This window comes from Tachyglossus aculeatus, chromosome 17 (assembly GCF_015852505.1).
Source record: "Tachyglossus aculeatus isolate mTacAcu1 chromosome 17, mTacAcu1.pri, whole genome shotgun sequence".
In the NCBI taxonomy this organism is placed as follows: Eukaryota; Metazoa; Chordata; class Mammalia; order Monotremata; family Tachyglossidae; genus Tachyglossus; species Tachyglossus aculeatus.
In genome coordinates this window covers 9,708,330-9,725,291 of record NC_052082.1, presented here as the reverse complement: position 1 = coordinate 9,725,291, position 16,962 = coordinate 9,708,330, and the positions used below count along the sequence as shown (strand labels likewise).

At 46.5% G+C, this 16,962-nt stretch overlaps 1 protein-coding gene across 2 annotated transcripts; it reads right to left on the bottom strand.

Moving 5' to 3' along the window:
• Nucleotides 1–3,884: 3,884 nt before the first annotated feature.
• Nucleotides 3,885–8,147, bottom strand: LOC119939424 (permeability factor 2-like). 2 transcript variants are annotated; one of them, XM_038759438.1, is made up of 4 exons: nt 7,972–8,147; nt 6,768–6,903; nt 5,167–5,250; nt 3,885–4,219 (listed from the first exon to the last, which is right to left on the bottom strand). In XM_038759438.1, exons 1-4 carry the CDS (start codon nt 8,093–8,095, stop codon nt 4,213–4,215), a joined length of 351 nt encoding a protein of 116 aa, XP_038615366.1. In that variant the 5' UTR covers nt 8,096–8,147; the 3' UTR covers nt 3,885–4,212. The 2 variants fall into 2 exon arrangements, with proteins under 2 accessions (XP_038615366.1, XP_038615367.1); XM_038759439.1 differs by lacking the exon at nt 3,885–4,219 and having other exon boundaries at nt 5,163–5,250.
• Nucleotides 8,148–16,962: the final 8,815 nt, after the last annotated feature.

The following is a 16,962-nucleotide window of genomic DNA, read 5'->3' as shown; positions in this document are numbered from 1 at the left end:
GGGAGGGCATTCCAGGCCAGGGGAAGGACGGGGGCTGGGGATCAATGGCAGGATAGGTGAGAAGGAGGCCCAGTGAGGAGGTTAGCGGCAGCAGAGGAGCGGAGGGTGCGGGCTGGGCTGGAGAAGGAGAGAAGTGGGGTGAGGTAGGAGGGGGGCGAGGTGATGGAAAGCCTTGAAGCCGAGAGTGAGGAGTTGGGAGCACGGAACACTGAGCATGGGACTGGCACCTCACAAATAATATGCAGCTTGGGTGAAAAAGAACAGAATCTGTTCTTATCAGGGCTGACCAATCCAACCCTCTCTCTCCCTGGGAATTTCCAGAGGGCAATTCCAGATACTCCCACATCCTGAGGAAAGTGGCCACTTAATCAAAAATACTTCAAAAAGGTTAAAGGGCCTCCCCACTTCCCCTTCCACCTTCACTCACCGCTGTGCCTGCAGGTGGCTGGAAGAGCCTTGGCATTAATCTAAAGCCTTGCTTCATTCCTCCCATGGGGCAGATCTCAATACTTCCTCCTTGCTCTTGTGTTAAAGGAGAACCTGAGAGATAAGATTCAGCCTACACCTGCAGAGTTGGCATGATGTTAACAGATGGTTAACAGATTGAGAAGTCCAAGAGCAACAATCACACATTCCTGGAAGTGCCCCAATCAGTGCCCTGCCCATTCCTTCCTGGAAATGACCCTTGGAGGCCCTAAGCGGAGGGGACATAGAACAGTCCTGGTCAGTCCATTCCTGGCCTGAACCTAGCTGGATCTTTCTTTGGCCCTTTCCAACGCAGCCTTCCCGGGCAGACCATCTCAGGCCCCAAAGACCATCTCGTCTTATGCCGTCAAGTCGTCTCCATCCCGTAGCGATTCCACGAACACATCTCTCCCAGATGCCCCACCTCAATAAATACGACTGGCCAACTGACCAGTCACTGTGCCCAGATGAACTCCCTCACCCCAAAAGGTGCCCCAGGACCCCCTCAGGCATGGGCAGGTTTTCAATTTACTTAAAGCTCTCCATCCCAGGGTTTAGCTTGGCTTGGGCTCACCAGGGCTGATAAAAACTGGCCGTGGTTATTGAAACCTACGTACAAAGCCTTCATGCAAACATATGGTACTCGCAGAGACTGTCTTCTGGTGTACCATCATTTGCCTTTGTAGTCCTTGGTGCCGTTTTCACTTTGCTTCCTTGTTTAGCCAACCCCTTGAACCATCTGCTCGAAAAGAGTCACTCTTTTGTGGATTGTGGCATACTGTGCTGATCCTTCTGCCGTCACGGTCTCCGGGTTCACAGCTGAGATGCGGCGTTGGTCTGAGCCACTGTTTCACTGCAACCTGAAGTTGTTGGAACCGTGCTCTCTCCCTTCTGCATCACCCTTACCCGTTGGAGAGGAAGAGACATCTTGGCTCTCCAGCCTGAAGGCTGAGTAAATCAATAGATCGTATTTATTGAGCTCTAACTGTGTGCAGGGCACTGTACTAAACTCTTGGGAGAGTACAAGACACCTCCCCCATCCCCGAGTACAATATGACAACAGAACAGACACATTCTCTGCCCACAACCACCTTGCAGTCCTAGAGGCTGAGTGGAAGGGGGCACTTCTGATTGTCTCCAGGTTCTTTTTATAATGGTATTTGGTAAGCGCTTACTATGTGCCAAGCACTGTTCTAGACACCGGGTGGGGGGGGATACAAGGGAATCAGTTTGTCCCACGTGGGGCTCAACGTCTTCATCCCCGTTTTACAGATGAGATAACTGAGGCTCAGAGAAGTGACTTGCCCAAGGTCACACAGCAAAGTGGCAGAGCCGGGATTAGAACCCACGACCTCTGACTCCCAAGCCCGGGCTCTTTCCACTGAGTCACGCTGCTTCTCCAGCCACCTGATGGGGAGAGTCCAGGGCCGGGATAGGGCCTGAGGTCCGGAGGGGTAGGGCGATGGGGCCAGGTGGTCCACTGAGGCCGGATGGGGGCAAGGTTGGCGAAGTGAGAAAGTCAACCTCGTCTTTGCTTTCAAATGACTCCTCGCACCTGCATATCATCAATCGTATTTATTGAGTGCTTACTATGTGCAGAGCACTGTACTAAGCGCTTGGGAAGTACAAATTGGACCTGATATCCAGGCATATGACCTGATTTTCAGAATCAACTAGGCACTCTGAATTGACCCCTAGCCTGAAGGTGGCCAGAGACCAAACCCTGTGGTGTAGTGGCTAGAGCCAGAAGGTCGTGGGCTCTAATCCCAGCTCTGCCAAGTGTCTGTTGTGTGACCTTGGGCAAGTCACTTCACTTCTCTGGGTCTCAGGTACCTGATCTGTATAAATGAGGATTGAGGCTGTGAGCCCCCCATAATAATAATAATGATGGCATTTATTAAGCACTTACTATGTGCAAAGCACTGCTCTAAGTGCTGGGGAGGTTACAAGGTGATCAGGTTGTCCCACGGGGGGCTCACAGTCTTCATCCCTATTTTACAGATGAGGTAACTGAGGCCTGGAGAAGTTAAGTGACTTGCCCAAAGTCACACAGCTAATTGGCAGAGCCAGGATTTGAACCCATGATTTCTGACTCCAAAGCCCGGGCTCTTTCCACTGAGCCACGCTGCTTCTCCTACATGGGACAGGGACTGTGAGCCCCACATGGGACAGGGACTTTGTCCAACCTGATTAGCTTGTATCCACCCCAATGCTTATAGTACAGTGACTGGCACGTTGTAAGCACTTAACAAAAACCACAGTTATTATTATTATCATTCAGACGCCCCTGCCACAGAAGGAGGAGCAGAAGCAGAGACTTGCAGAGGGTAATGGATACAAGAGAGATGCTGTCTCAAGTGCCCATTTAACCTCCTCTACTTTTTTCCCATCCTTTCCTTCTTCGTTTCCTCCCCCATCTCTTCTTGCTGGACATAATTCTAGCAATAAGCAATTCTAGAAGCAGTGTGGCTCAGTGGAAAGAGCACAGGCTTGGGAGTCAGAGGTCATGGGTTCCAATCCCGGCTCCGCCAACTGTCAGCTGTGTGACTTTGGGCAAGTCACTTAACTTCTCTGTGCCTTAGTTACCTCATCCGTAAAATGGGGATTAAGACTGTGAGCCCCACCTGGGACAATCTGATTACCTTGTATCTATCCCAGCTCTTAGAACAGTGCTTGGCACATTGTAAGTGCTTAACAAATGCCATTATTATTATTATTACACTTGTTATTAGCAGGGAATACATCCTAATCCAAGTGCTTAGTACAGTTCTCCCCCTTTTAGACTGTGAACCCGTTGTTGGGTAGGGACAGTGTCTATATATTGCCGAATTGTGCTTCCAAGTGCTTACTACAGTGCTCTGCACACAGTAAACGCTCAATAAATACGATTGAATGAATGAATGAATGCTCTGCACATAGCAAGCACTCAATAAATATCATTGATTGATTGATAATTCGTGTATGGTCAACATAATAGCCACACCCCTCTCTTAACGGTGGAAAAAAACAGGAAGAAATTATGCAAGTAATTGTGCAATTAAAAACAGTGGGGCTTGGAAAGTTCTCAGTACAAGTCCCCAGGAATATAGCTTTAGACATTCCCCTCAGCCAAATGACATTTTGGGGATCATTCCCAGAAAATCAATCGCATTGCCATTTTATTTTTAATTTAATTTAATTAGCTAAAGGCAGTCACAGGGGCGTCCAGTTAGCGTGCTCAGGAGTGCTGAAATAACACCACATTGACAAGATGGTGCCGGTTTTGGAGGAACTGAATAGGAAAGCAATCATAGGACCAGACGAAACATGGAGCATTTAAGGAAATCTTTTATTGCATTAGAACTATGACAATTTCTTTACAATAAATACTAAGACATCATTGTGTCTTTCACACAGAAATGACAGTATGCCATACAAGGTAGACATAAAATGTCCATATGTTATTAGAACAATACAGTTCTTAAGATTTCATAATAAATAGCAATGATTTAGAAAATAGAAATAAGTTATCCCTTCAATAAATATTTAAACCCCGTGATTCTCATACATATATTTCTTTAAAAAACATTTCATACTTTATCTTGAAAGCAATAGAACACACCCCTTGTAAAGGATAAATAACATAAATAAAAGCATTGCCGAAGTTCAGTTTTCACACTTTCCCTCCGGTTCCCTTTTCTCTTTCTGTCTGGCACCTTCTGAATGATGGATTCTTGTTCTCCCTCTTCTCCCTCAGCAGGCCATTGTTCAGTTTCTGGAAGAAGAAAGTGATTTTCATTAAAAGCCAAATCAGGAAAACCGTCCTCATCGTATCCACCCACCCACATGCCAGTGGCCAGTGGTCTTCCCCGGGAACAATATGGCTAGCCAGGTTGTGTGTGGTGGTGGTGGTGGGGGGTCTGAATCAATCAATCAATCGTATTTATTGAGCGCTGACTGGGTGCAGAGCACTGTACTAAGCACTTGGGAAGTACAAGTTGGCAACATATACAGACAGTCCAAAAATAGTCGTTTCAGCTTTGATTAGGTCTTGGGAGGAAAAACAGAAACTTCAGAGAGGCGTTTGCATTTCAGAAATATTTAGCGCCTTCCATAAGTGCTTAGAACAGCGCTCTGCACCTCGTAAGAGCTCAACCAATACCACTGATTGCTAAAAGGCAGCTTCTACCATGAGTAATAATAATAATAATGACATTTATTAAGCGCCTACTATGTGCAAAGCACTGTTCCAAGCGCTGGGGAGGTTACAAGGTTGAATGTGGCCTACTGTGTCAGGCGAGTGGCTGTTTGACAGCATTTCGACAAGCAACGTGACACAGAGAGCGGAGCCAATTCTCCAGATAATTCTGACAACCCACTATGCAATGAAGAAACAGAGGGATTCTTAATTGTGTTGGCCCCAAATGACCCAGATTGCCTGTTGGCACTTCTCAGATAATTATCTGATTGGCCTGCGTAGACAAATCTTTAGCAATCCCAGAGGCAACCTGGCTAGACGCTGCGCTTCATGCGTTACGCTGGCACGGAATGCTCCTGCAAAATGATCAGTTTTATGCTGGTTTTGATTCTGGTGTGGAGTTCGAAACGGTGGTCCGGGATGAGTGTGGCCCCGCGCCCCCGCAACTATCCCACCCCAGGGCCTGAAAATCCTCCCTGCAATTCTAGAGCAGGCAGGCCTCAGGCGCTGATTGAACTGCTTACTTGTTTAGGAGTCTATTGATGAGTTTCTTGACCAGGGGGGCTTGGGGGTTCAAGCAGACAATTTGTGAATTCTTCAGCGTGGCTCTGTGAAGAGGAGAGAGCAGACATAGGTGAGACAGCCGCCACTTGGATAACTTTTCCACCTCAATACTGCTGTGCTTGTAACTGTCAATAATGCTCCTGAATATACGGATTGACATTACTGCTAATACTATTTGAGCACTTGCTTTTCCACAAACCCTCCCTTCCGGCCGCCCCCCTCCCGCCCCCTTTTAATGGCATTTCTTAAGCACTTGATAATAATGATGGCACTTGTGAAGCCCTTACTATGTGTCAAGCACTTCTCTAAGCACTGGGGTAGGTACAAGCTAATCAACTTGAGCACAGTCCCTGCCCCACATGGGGCTACCAGTCTTCATTTCCATTTTTCAGATGAGGTCAACGAGGCCCAAAGAAGCGAAGCAATTTGCCCAAGGTCACACAGCAGATGGATGGAGGTTTAGAACCCAGGTCCTCCTGACTTCCAGCCTCCCACGCTCTATCCTTTAAGCCAGTTCCTCCTCCAAACTCTGTATTATTTAGAGATGGTCTCCCCCATTAGGTTGTAAAGCCTGAAGGGTGGGGAGTAGAATCTCCTACCCTACTGCAATAATAATAATGATGATAATAGAGAAGCAGCATGGCTCAGTGGAAAGAGCATGGGCTTTGGAGTCAGAGGTCATGGGTTCAAATCCCAGCTCCGCCAATTGTCAGCTGTGTGACTCTGGGCAAGTCACTTAACTTCTCTGGGCCTCAGTTACCTCATCTGTAAAATGGGGATTAAGACTGTGAGTCCCCCGTGGGACAACCTGATCACCTTGTAACCTCCCCAGCGCTTAGAACAGTGCTTTGCACATAGTAAGCACTTAATAAATGCCATTATTATTAATAATAATGGTATTTGTTAAGCACTTACTATGTGCCAGGCACTGTTCTAAGAGCTGGGGTAGACAAGGTAATCAGGTTGGACACACTCCCTGTCCCATGTGGGGCTCACAGTCTCAACCCCCATTCTACAGATGAGGTAACTGAGGCCTAGAGAAGTTAAGGGACTTGCCCAGGAGACTAAAATCCACTAAGCCACAGTAGAGAAGCAGCATTGCCTAGTGGCAACAGCAGGGCTTGGGAGCCAGAGGTCTTGGGTTCTAATCCTGACTCGGCCACTTGTCTGCCGTGTGACCTTGGGCAAGCCGCTTAACTTCTCTGTGCCTCAGTTCCCTCATCTGTAAAATGGGTATTAAGGCTGTGAGCCCCACATGGGACATCTTGATTACCTTGTATCTATCCAGCACTTAGGACAGTGCCTGGCACATAGTAAGCGCTGAACAAATGCCATCATTATTATTATTATCCCAGCACTTAGAACAGTGCTTAGCACATTGTAAACACTTAACAAATACCATCATCATCATTATTATTATTATCACTGTGTGTTGTCACCCTTTTGGATCACCACTCTACATCCAGTATAGTACTTAATAATGATGATGATGGATGGATGGGCCTGACTAGCTGTTAGGGGGCATGGGGGTGGTTGGGTGGGTGGGTGAGGGGGCACTTACACGACTTCGATGTCCGGGCAGTGGGGTCCGGCGGGGATGACCTCCACAGATTGAATTTTGGAGTGGTGGATCCCTTGCGTAACTTGAATACATCTGCAGCGCAGCTCCGAGAGTGAGAGGAGCTGTCGGGGGGCAGCTGTGAAGAGTGAACCCTGTTAGAGCATGTGCTCATTCATTCATTCTTTCATTCAATCGTATTTACTGTGTGCAGGGCACTGTACTAAGCGCTTGGCCTCTCTCAGCCCAGCCAGGCTTGCTCCCCCAAAGCCAGCTGCCCTGCTCCCCTCCCCCCCCCATCACCCCCCCCACCAAGTCCAGTCCCGGGGGTGAGGATGTTCCAACCCTAATTTTTCCAGAGCCTTCCCACCCTGTTCAGAGACACCACATGCCTCAGTGGAAAGAAGTTTGGGAGGCAGAGGATGTGGGTTCTAATCCCAGCTATGCCACTTGTCTGCTGTGTGATGTTGGGCAAGCCACTTGGCATCTCTGGGCCTCAGTTATCTCATCTGTAAAATGGGGATTGAGACTGTGAACCCTTCGTGGGACAACCCGATTAGCTTGTATCTACCCCAGCGTTTAGAATAGTGTCCGGCACATAGCAAGGGCTTAACAAATACCATTATTATTATTACTATTATAATTATTCCACACCATCCCCGTTCTGGCCTGTTCTCTCCCACCCAGCTCGGTTCCATTCTGTCCTGCTCCATCTCCGTTCTATAGTAATTATGATAATAATAAGCGCTTACTATGTGCCAAGCACTATTCTAAGCGCTGGGGGGATACAAGGTGATCAGGTTGTCCCACATTCACACTCTTAATCCTCATTTTACAGATGAGGTAACTGAGGCCCAGAGAAGTGAAGTGCCTTGCCCAAGGTCACACAGGTGACAAGTGGCGGAGCGGGGATTAGAACTCCCAAGCCCGGGCTCTCCTGCTTCATCCCACCCTGCTCTGTCCCCTTCCATCCCGCTCCATCCTGTGCTCCTCTGTCCTGCTCCATCCATCCATCCATCCATCCATCCATCCATCCATTCATCCATCCATCCATCCATCCCTTCCTTCCTCTCCATCCCGTGCCTCCCCCCTCTTCCCAACGGTGACCCCGCTGTGGGCAGGGATGGTCACCCTCTGCCCCTGACTTGCGGTGGCGGAGCGCTTAGGGCAGTGCTGTGCCCCCCGGGGGCTCCGGGCCGCTTCTCACCTTGGGTGCGCTGGGTGGACACGTGCAGCAGCAGCAGGAGCAGCAGGAGCAGCAGTTTTTGGGGGAGCCCCGGGGAGGAGGAGGAGGAGAAAGGGGAGCAGTGGAGGTCGAGGCCGCGGCTCATGACGGGCAGGGTGGTGGGTCTGTCTGATGGCAGGACTGGAGCTGCTGAATCTTGCAGGTCTGGGAGCTCTGGGCGATCTGGGCGTCTCTCCCAGCTCCCTGGACCTTTATGCGCGAGGCCGGGAAATTCCCAGGCCCGGGCGGGGCATCCTGGTTTTCTTGGCTGACTCAGCTCAGAGGGGTGAGGGGCGGGTTCCTGGGACGGGGAGGGGGATGGATTGAGGGAATTGAGAGTAGGGAGGGGGGAGGAAGGGGCCAGTGTTCCTGGCTTCCTTCCCAGTTTATTGCGTAAAGAACAGGTCCCGAGGGGTCGGGCCTTTCCCGCCCACTGGAAGATTCACGAAGTCACAAACCCAAGTAACTAACGGTGCCCCCACTTTACACACCCGGTCCTCGGACACGGGCTGCCTACAAAACTGCTGGTACAGAAGCCAGGGTGGGCAACCTGTACTTCCCAAGCGCTTAGTCCAGTGCTCCGCACACAGTAAGCGCTCAATAAACACGATTGAATGAATGGGCAGGGCCAGGTTTAGCCAAGGGAGCTCTTGGCCTGTTGGAAATGAGAGAAAGCGTTTCTGGATGTGTGCCTTTGCCTTGGGTGAATTTGTTCCTTCATTCATTCAAATGTATTTATTGAGCGCTTACTGTGTGCAGAGCACTGGACTAAGCGCGTGGGAAGTACAAGTCGGTAACAGATAGAGACGGTCCTTACCCAACAACGGGCTCACAGTCTAGAAGGGGGAGACAGACAACAAAACAAAACATGTAGACGGGTGTCAAAATCGTCAGAACAAATGGAATTAAAGGTATATGCACATCATTAACAAAATAAATAGAATAGTAAATATGTACAAGTAAAATGAATAGAGTAGTAAATCTGTACAAATACATACAAGTGCTGTGGGGAGGGGAAGGAGGTAGGGCAGAGAGGGGGGATGGGGAGGAGGAGAGGGAAAAGGGGGCTCAGTCTGGGAATATGTGGGTTTGCCCCGGGTGAATGAGAAGCGGAACTGTGTTGTGGACAGAGCCCGGGCCTGAAAAGCAGAAGGTCATGGGTTCTAATTCCGCTCCACCCCACTTGTCTGCTGTGTGACCTGGGGTAAATCACTTCAGTTTCTGGGCCTCCGTTACCTCACCTGGAAAAAATGGGGATTAAGAGTGGGAGCCCCATCTGGGACAGGGACTGTGTTCAACCTGATAATTTATATCTACCACAGCACTTAGAACAGTGCTTGGCACATAGTAATAATAATAATGATAATAATGATAATGGCATTTGTTAAGTGCTTACTATGTGCAAAACACTGTTCTAAACGCTGGGGGGGATACAAGGTGATCAGGTTGTCCCACATGGGGCTCACAGTTTTAATCCCCATTTGCCAGATGAGGTAGCTGAGGCTCAGAGAAGTTAAGTGACTTGCCCAAGGTCACACAGCAGACATGTGGTGGAGTCAGAATTCGAACCCATGACCTCTGACTCCAAAGCCTGTGCTTTTTCCACTGAGCCACACCATTTAACAGGTAATAATAATAATGGTATTTGTTAAGCACTTACTATGTGCCAAGCACTTTTCTAAGCACTGGAGTATATATAAGGTAAGCAAGTTGACCCACATGGGGCTCACAGTCTTAATCCCCATTTTACAGATGCGGTAACTGAGGCACAGAGAAGTGAAATGACTTGCCCAAAGTCACACAGCTGTCAAGTGGTGGAGCCGGGATTAGAACCCACACCCTCTGACTCCCAAGCCAGTGTTCTTACCACTAAGCCACGCTGCTTCTCAGGTACCATATTATTATTAAATGTGTTTGTGGGGATGACGATGGTGTTTGTTAGGCGCTTACTATGTGTCAAGCGCTGGGGGAGATATGAGCTAAGTGGGTTGGACACAGTCCCTGCCACACTTGAAGTTCACAATCTTAATCCCCATTTTACAGATAATTAAGGCACAGAGAAGTGAAGTGACTTGCCCAAGGTCACACAGCACACAAGTGGAAGAGGCGGGATTAGAATCCAGGTCCTTCTGACTCCCCAGGCAATGCTCTAACCATTAGGCCATGATGCGCTCCGGCCCCTCAGTGGTACAAAGGGGACCTGTGGTGGAACTGCCTTAGAAGTCAAATATGGGTCTGTAATAGGTCCAGACCTCAAACATAAAAAAATTGGACACTACAGTTGTCCAGCATGCCTTCAACCTCTCACCCGCCTTTGACACTATGGACCACACCCCTCTCCTTAAAATAATAATAATAATGGTATTTATTAAGCGCTTTCTTTGTGCCGAGCACTTTTCTAAGCGCTGGGATAGATACAAGGTGATCAGGTTGTCCTACGTGGGGCTCACAGTCTTAATCCCCATTTTACAGATGAGGGAACTGAGGCACAGAGAATTGAAATGACTTGCTTAAAACATCATCTAACCTTGGCTTTGCTGATATTGTCCTTTCCTGGTTTCCCTCCTATCTCTCTGGCCACTTTTTCTACCTCTTTCGTGGGCTCCTCCTCTACCTCCCACCCTCTAGCTGGCTCAGTCCTGGATCCCCTTCTAGTCTCTCTTTACACCCATTCCCTTAGAGAACTCATTTGTTACCCTGGGTTCAACTTCCATATCGACATAAATGATTCCCAAATCTACTTCTCTAGCCCTGCCCTCTCTCCTTCTCCTCACTTTCGCATTTCCTCCTGTCTCCAGGACATCTCTACTTGGAGGTCCCGCCGACTCCTCAGCATGCCCAAAATGTAACTCCTCATCTTCCCACCCAAACCGTGACCCCCGCCCACACACCAATTTTGCATGACTGTAGACAACACCTCCATCCTCCCTGTCTCACAAGCCTACTTAACCTTGGTATTACCCTTGACTCGTCTCTCTCAGTCAATCCACATATTTGATCTGTCTCCAAATCCTATAAGTTCTACCTTCATAACATTGCTAAAATCCATCCTTTTCTCCATCTAAACTGCTCAGTGGAAAGAGCACGGACTTTGGAGTCAGAGGTCCCGGCTCTGCCAATTGTCAGCTGTGTGACTTTGGGCAAGTCGCTTAACTTCTCTGTGCCTCAGTGACCTCATCTGTAAAATGGGGATAAAGATTGTGAGCCCCCCGTGGGACAACCTGATTACCTTGTAACCTCCCCAGCGCTTAGAACAGTGCTTTGCACATAGTAAGCGCTTAACAAATGCCATTATTATTATTATTATCCAAACACTTAACATATCCCTTCTTGACTACTACATCAGCCTCCTTTCTGAGCTCCCTGCCTCCTGTCTCTCCCCATTCCAGTCCACATTTTACTCCGCTCCTCAGATCATTTTTCTAAATTTTCTAAAACTTTTTTTCTAAAAAAAAATTCAGTCCATGTTTCCTCAAGAACGTTCAGTAGTTGTCCATCCACCCCCAAGCAAACAGAAACTACTTACTATTGGCTTTAATAATAATGATGGCATTTGTTAAGCACTTGCTATGTGTGAAGCATTGTTTTAAGCGCTGGAGGGGGATACAAGGTGATCAGGTTGTTGGGCTCACAGTCTTAATCCCCATTTTACAGATGAGGTAACTGAGGCCCAGAGAAGTGAAGTGACTTCCCCAAAGTCACACAGCTGACAAGTAGCTTGTCCAGGACCTCTGGCTCTCAAGCCCGTGCTCTTACTTTAAAGCATTCATTCATTCATTCAATCATATTTATTAAGCGCTTACTGTGTGCAAAGCACTGTACTAAGCACTTGGGAAGTACAAGTTGGCAACATATAGAGATGGTCCCTACCCAACAGCGGGCTCACAGTCTAGAAGGGGGAGACAGACAACAAAACAAAACATATTAACAAAATAAAATAAATAAAATAAAATAAATAAAAGCACTCAACCCACTTGCCCCCTCCTAACTAACTTCGCTGATTTCCTATGACAACCCAGACTGCTCACTTCATTTCTTTAATGTCGACCTATTCACTGTGTCTCAATCTTATCTAGCTGCCAACTCCTTTCCCACATCCTCCCTTTATGACAGACTTCCACTCTCCCTACCTTCAAAACCTTACTAAATCATATCTCCTCCAAAAGACCCCGATTCCCTCTCCCCTTCTGCATCATCTATGCATTTGGATCTGTATCTTTTAAGCGCTGATATTCACCTCCACTCTCAGCCCCACAGCATTTATATAAACATCTGTAATTTATTTTAATGTCAAGCTCCTACTCTATGCTATAAGTTCATTGTGGGCAGGGAAAATGTCCACAAATATGGTACTTTTCCAAACACTTAATCCAGTGATCTATACACAATAAGTGCTCAATAAATGCCATTGGTTGATTGATAATAATAATATTTGTTAAGCACTTACTATGTGCAAAGCACTGTTCCAAGCTCTGGGGAGGTTATAAGGTGATCAGGTTGTCCCACGGGGGGTTCACAGTTTTAATCCCCCTTTTACAGATGAGGTAACTGAGGCACAGAGAAGTGAAGTGACTTGTCCAAAGTCACACAGCTGACAGTTGGTGGAGCTGGGATTTGAACCCATGACCTCTGACTCCAAAGCCCATGCTCTTTCCACTGAGCCACGCTGCTTCTTAAGCACTTGATACCCAAGCACTTAGAACTGTGCTTGACATGTAGTAAGCATTTAAGAAATACCTAAAAAAAAATGCTTCTCATATCACATCTTCACCGGGTGGGACTTAAGAAGAGAATGAATGACAAGCAGGATACTCAAGCAACTGCTCTAGGGGGAGTTGACTGAACGGGCCGGCGAGTCAGAAGGTCATGGGTTCTAATCCCGGCTCTGCCACTTGCCTGCTGTGTGGCCTTGGGCAAGTCACTTCTCTTCTCTGTGCCGCAGTTCCCTCATCTGTGAAATGGGATTGAGACAGTGAGCCCCACGTGGGACAGAAACGCCTCCAACCCAATTAGCTTGTACCTATCCCAGTGCTTAGTACAATACCTGGCACATAGTAAAGTGCTTAACAAATGCCACAGTTATTATTATTATTGTAACCATAAAAAAGGATGGACCCTTAAAAGAAATAATGAAGCAAAACCTCAAACTCTGTGGTGTAACTGCGGGGAGCCGGACACAGCAGAAGACGGCTTTCAACCCTTGGGATTGGGATGAATCTCTTAGAAAATTGTGATGCTGAGAAACAAAAGCAGTGTCAGGACCCCATGGGCAACAAGTAAAACACTGCTGCATGAAATCATTGTCTGATAACTGTTGATCTTATCAGACACACCTACACACACTGCCAGGGGTATCATCTATGTGTGTATTTGTGCATGTGCAAGTGAGAGAGTGTGTCTGTGTCTTTTGTGTATCTGTGCCTTTTGAATCTTTTGCGTATGTGTGTTTAAAGCATGTATTGTGGAGCTATGTATATAATAATATTCAGCGTGGTATCTGTTATTTGCTTGCTATATACCAAGCAAATTACTTCATGCGCTGGGGTAGATGCAAGATAATCAGTTCCCACATGGGGCTCACAGTTTAAGTAGGAAGGAGAACAGGCATTGAACCCCCATTTTATGAATGAATCAGAGAAGTTAGGCGATTTGCCCAAAGTCACACAGCAGACAAGTGGCAGAGGCAGGATTAGAACCCAGATCCTCTGATTCCCAGGCCCGGGCTCTTCCTACTAGGCCATGCTGCTTCTGTGCTGCTGCTGTTTATGTAAATAAGTGACTATCCTTGTGTTACTTTGTATATTTGTGTGGCCCTATGTAACTGTGGGTGTTTCTCTATTCATATGTGTGTCTGTAGACCTTGAAGTGTGTGGCCAGACACCTAATCTTCTAGACTGTGAGCCCACTGTTGGGTAGGGACCATCTCTATATGTTGCCAACTTGTACTTCACAAGCACTTAGTACAGTGCTCTGCACACAGTAAGCGCTCAATAAATACGATTGAATGAATGAATAATTGTGTAAGTGTGTATGCGTCCATATGGTACGGATGAGTATGCGTGTGTGTGTTTATGCAAACACACAAACAGGTGAGTATATAGGTTTTCTTTGCCAATCTCAGTTTTCTTTGCCAATCAGCTTTGAATACCCAAGCTCAATTCTCAACAAACTTTACTTCACTTGTTTACAATAAAAGCTTACAATAAAGTTTACAATAGTTTGCAATGAATGCAATACAATACAATAGAAACAATTCAATAAAGCCCTCAGTGAAAGTTTACAATAAACTTTATTTTGCTTGTGCATGTTTACTACGCTATTTTATTAATGTTGTACATATAGCTATAATTCTATTTGTTATGACAGTTTTGACACCTGTCTACATATTTTGTTTTGTTGTCTGTCTCCCCCTTCTAGACTGTGAGCCCGCTCTTGGGTAGGGACCTGTCTACATGTTTTGTTTTGTTGTCTGTCTCCCCCTTCTAGACTGTGAGCCCGTTGTTGGGTAGGGACAGTCTCTATATGTTGCCGACTTGCACTTCCCAAGTGCTCAGTACAGTGCTCTGCACTCAGTAAGTGCTCAATAAATACGATTGAATGAATGAATAAACAGTTTGTCCCCCTGGAATATGGTTTTGATAAACCATGATTTTCTAATTTGGAATCTTTGCACACAGTAAGTGCTTAATAAATGTTATTATTATTATTATTATAATGCTTCTCAGCCACTCTGTCAGTAGTTTATTTGCATTACGGCGAACTGGAGCTGTTCTCAGTTTACCATTACCCTATGCTTCCTAAAAATACTCATTTCCAGTAAACCTAGTACCTGTGAACTTTAAACAGTTCCAGGATGAGCCTTGCAAAATGTGCTTGAACTGCATTTTCAGTCAACAACGGAGAAGCACTGGGTTATCTGAGAACTCAGCTGTTAATTGTGAACTAATCTTGAATTTCACTTGTTGTGATGGGAGTTAAACTGTGTGAGTCTTGACTCCCCGCTTTTGGTATTTTGAGAAGCAGTGCAGTCTTCCCAGACTGAGCCCCCGGTCCTTCCTCTCCCCCTCCCACTGCCCTACCTCCTTCCCCTCCCCACAGCACCTGTATATATAAGTTTGTACATATTTATTACTCTATTTATTTTACTGGTACATATTTATTCTATTTATTTTATTTTGTTAATATATTTTGTTTCGTTGTCTGTCTCCCCCTTCTAGACTGTGAGCCCATTGTTGGGTAGGGGCCGTCTCTATATGTTGCTGATTTGTACTTCTCAAGCACTTAGTCCAGTGCTCTGCACACAGTAAGTGCTCAATAAATATGGTTGATTGATTGATTGATTTTGGTATTTATGAAACATTTACTAGCTACCAGGTACTGTGCTAAGGATAATCAGATTGGATCACAGCCCCTGCTCTCGTGGAGCATGAATGAATGAATGAGGTCTAGTGGATACAGCACGAGAGTCACAGGGACCTGGGTTCTAATCCCAGTTTTGCCTCTTGTCTTCTGTGTGACCTTGGGCAAGTCACTTCCCTCCTCTGGGCCTCAGTTGCCTCATCTGTAAAATGGGGATTAAAACTGTGAGCTCCATATGGGACAGGGGCTGTGTTCAACCTGATTAGTTTGAATGAACCCTAGCACTTGGAAGAGTGCCTGGCATATAGTAAGTGCTTAACAAATACCATAAAAAAAGAACTTTCTTCCAGGAGGTTGGCAAGTGAAACCTGTCTTTATTCATGAGTTTGTCTTTGTGTGTGGGTGTGGGTATTTTTGTGTGTGTGAGAGAGACAGAGAGAGAGAGAAAGAACATGAGTGTGTTTATGTGTTGTTCTGTTCTGGTTGGTAAAATAGCCATGCATAACCAGTGTCAGAAACCTGAATTCAGTGTTTATTTAAAGGAGAAAAATGAAGTTCATTGGGGTTTCCCCTATCGGTAAGCCTGCAAACGTTCCTGGCTTTGAAATCCCGGAGTTTCCAGCCGAGAAATCACAACGTCTCGCATTTTGGCTGCATCCCCATATTAACTGGCTTTGGTCCTAACCCCGAGCCAGATCCCGGAAGCCATGAATCTAAATATCCTTGGGAGGTGAAGTGGCTGCCTTGAAGGAAACTCACTGGCCCAGACTCCTTCCCCTGTGTCTATCAGCCTGTCTCTGGCTTCAAACCATATGCCCAGGGCCGTGACATTTTTCTTCTGCCTCTCCTAACGGGCAGAAAGTCTTCTGGTATTTATGAAACATTTACTAGCTACCAGGTACTGTGCTAAGGATAATCAGATTGGATCACTGCCCCTGCTCTCGTGGAGTTCCCAGCCTCAGAGGGAGAGGACACTGCCTCTCTAGGAAAAAAAAAAAACCTGATCATATGCCAGTGGGCAGTGAGGTCATGGTGGATGGAGAGGAGAGGATGATGAGGTGAAAGCCCTCTGTGGGACAGGGACCGTGTCTGATCCAACTATTTCACATCTACCCCAGGATCTTCGAACTATGCTTGGCACATACTAAGCACCTAACAAGTTGTTAGAATTACTATCATCTCCCTACCCTATTTTCTTCATTACTGCATCCTGTTGCCTGATTTGTACTTCCCAAGTGCTTAGTACAGTGCTTTGCACACAGTAAGTGCTCAATAAATATGATTGAATGAATCCCCTGCACACTTGAGCCTTCCTTCCTAAAACCTTAGCTGCTCCCCCATCCCCTCCTTTGATTGAAATGTTAAAAAGGGCTTAATAAATACCAGATTTATTTTTATTATGGACTGATTTAAATTAGCCATGATGGTTACCGTCTCTTCCAGTTCAAATCTTTCGCTAAGGAAATACAATCTGCCCCTTTGTGTAACACCTCTCTTGTGCTCTCTTTTTTTTTCTCTCTCCCATTCTTTTAGCAAAAGTATTATTTAAAGGAACTTTACACTAACTAGCTCCTTTCCAGATGTCACAGCTGAGTTCCAAACTGCTATCCTGGT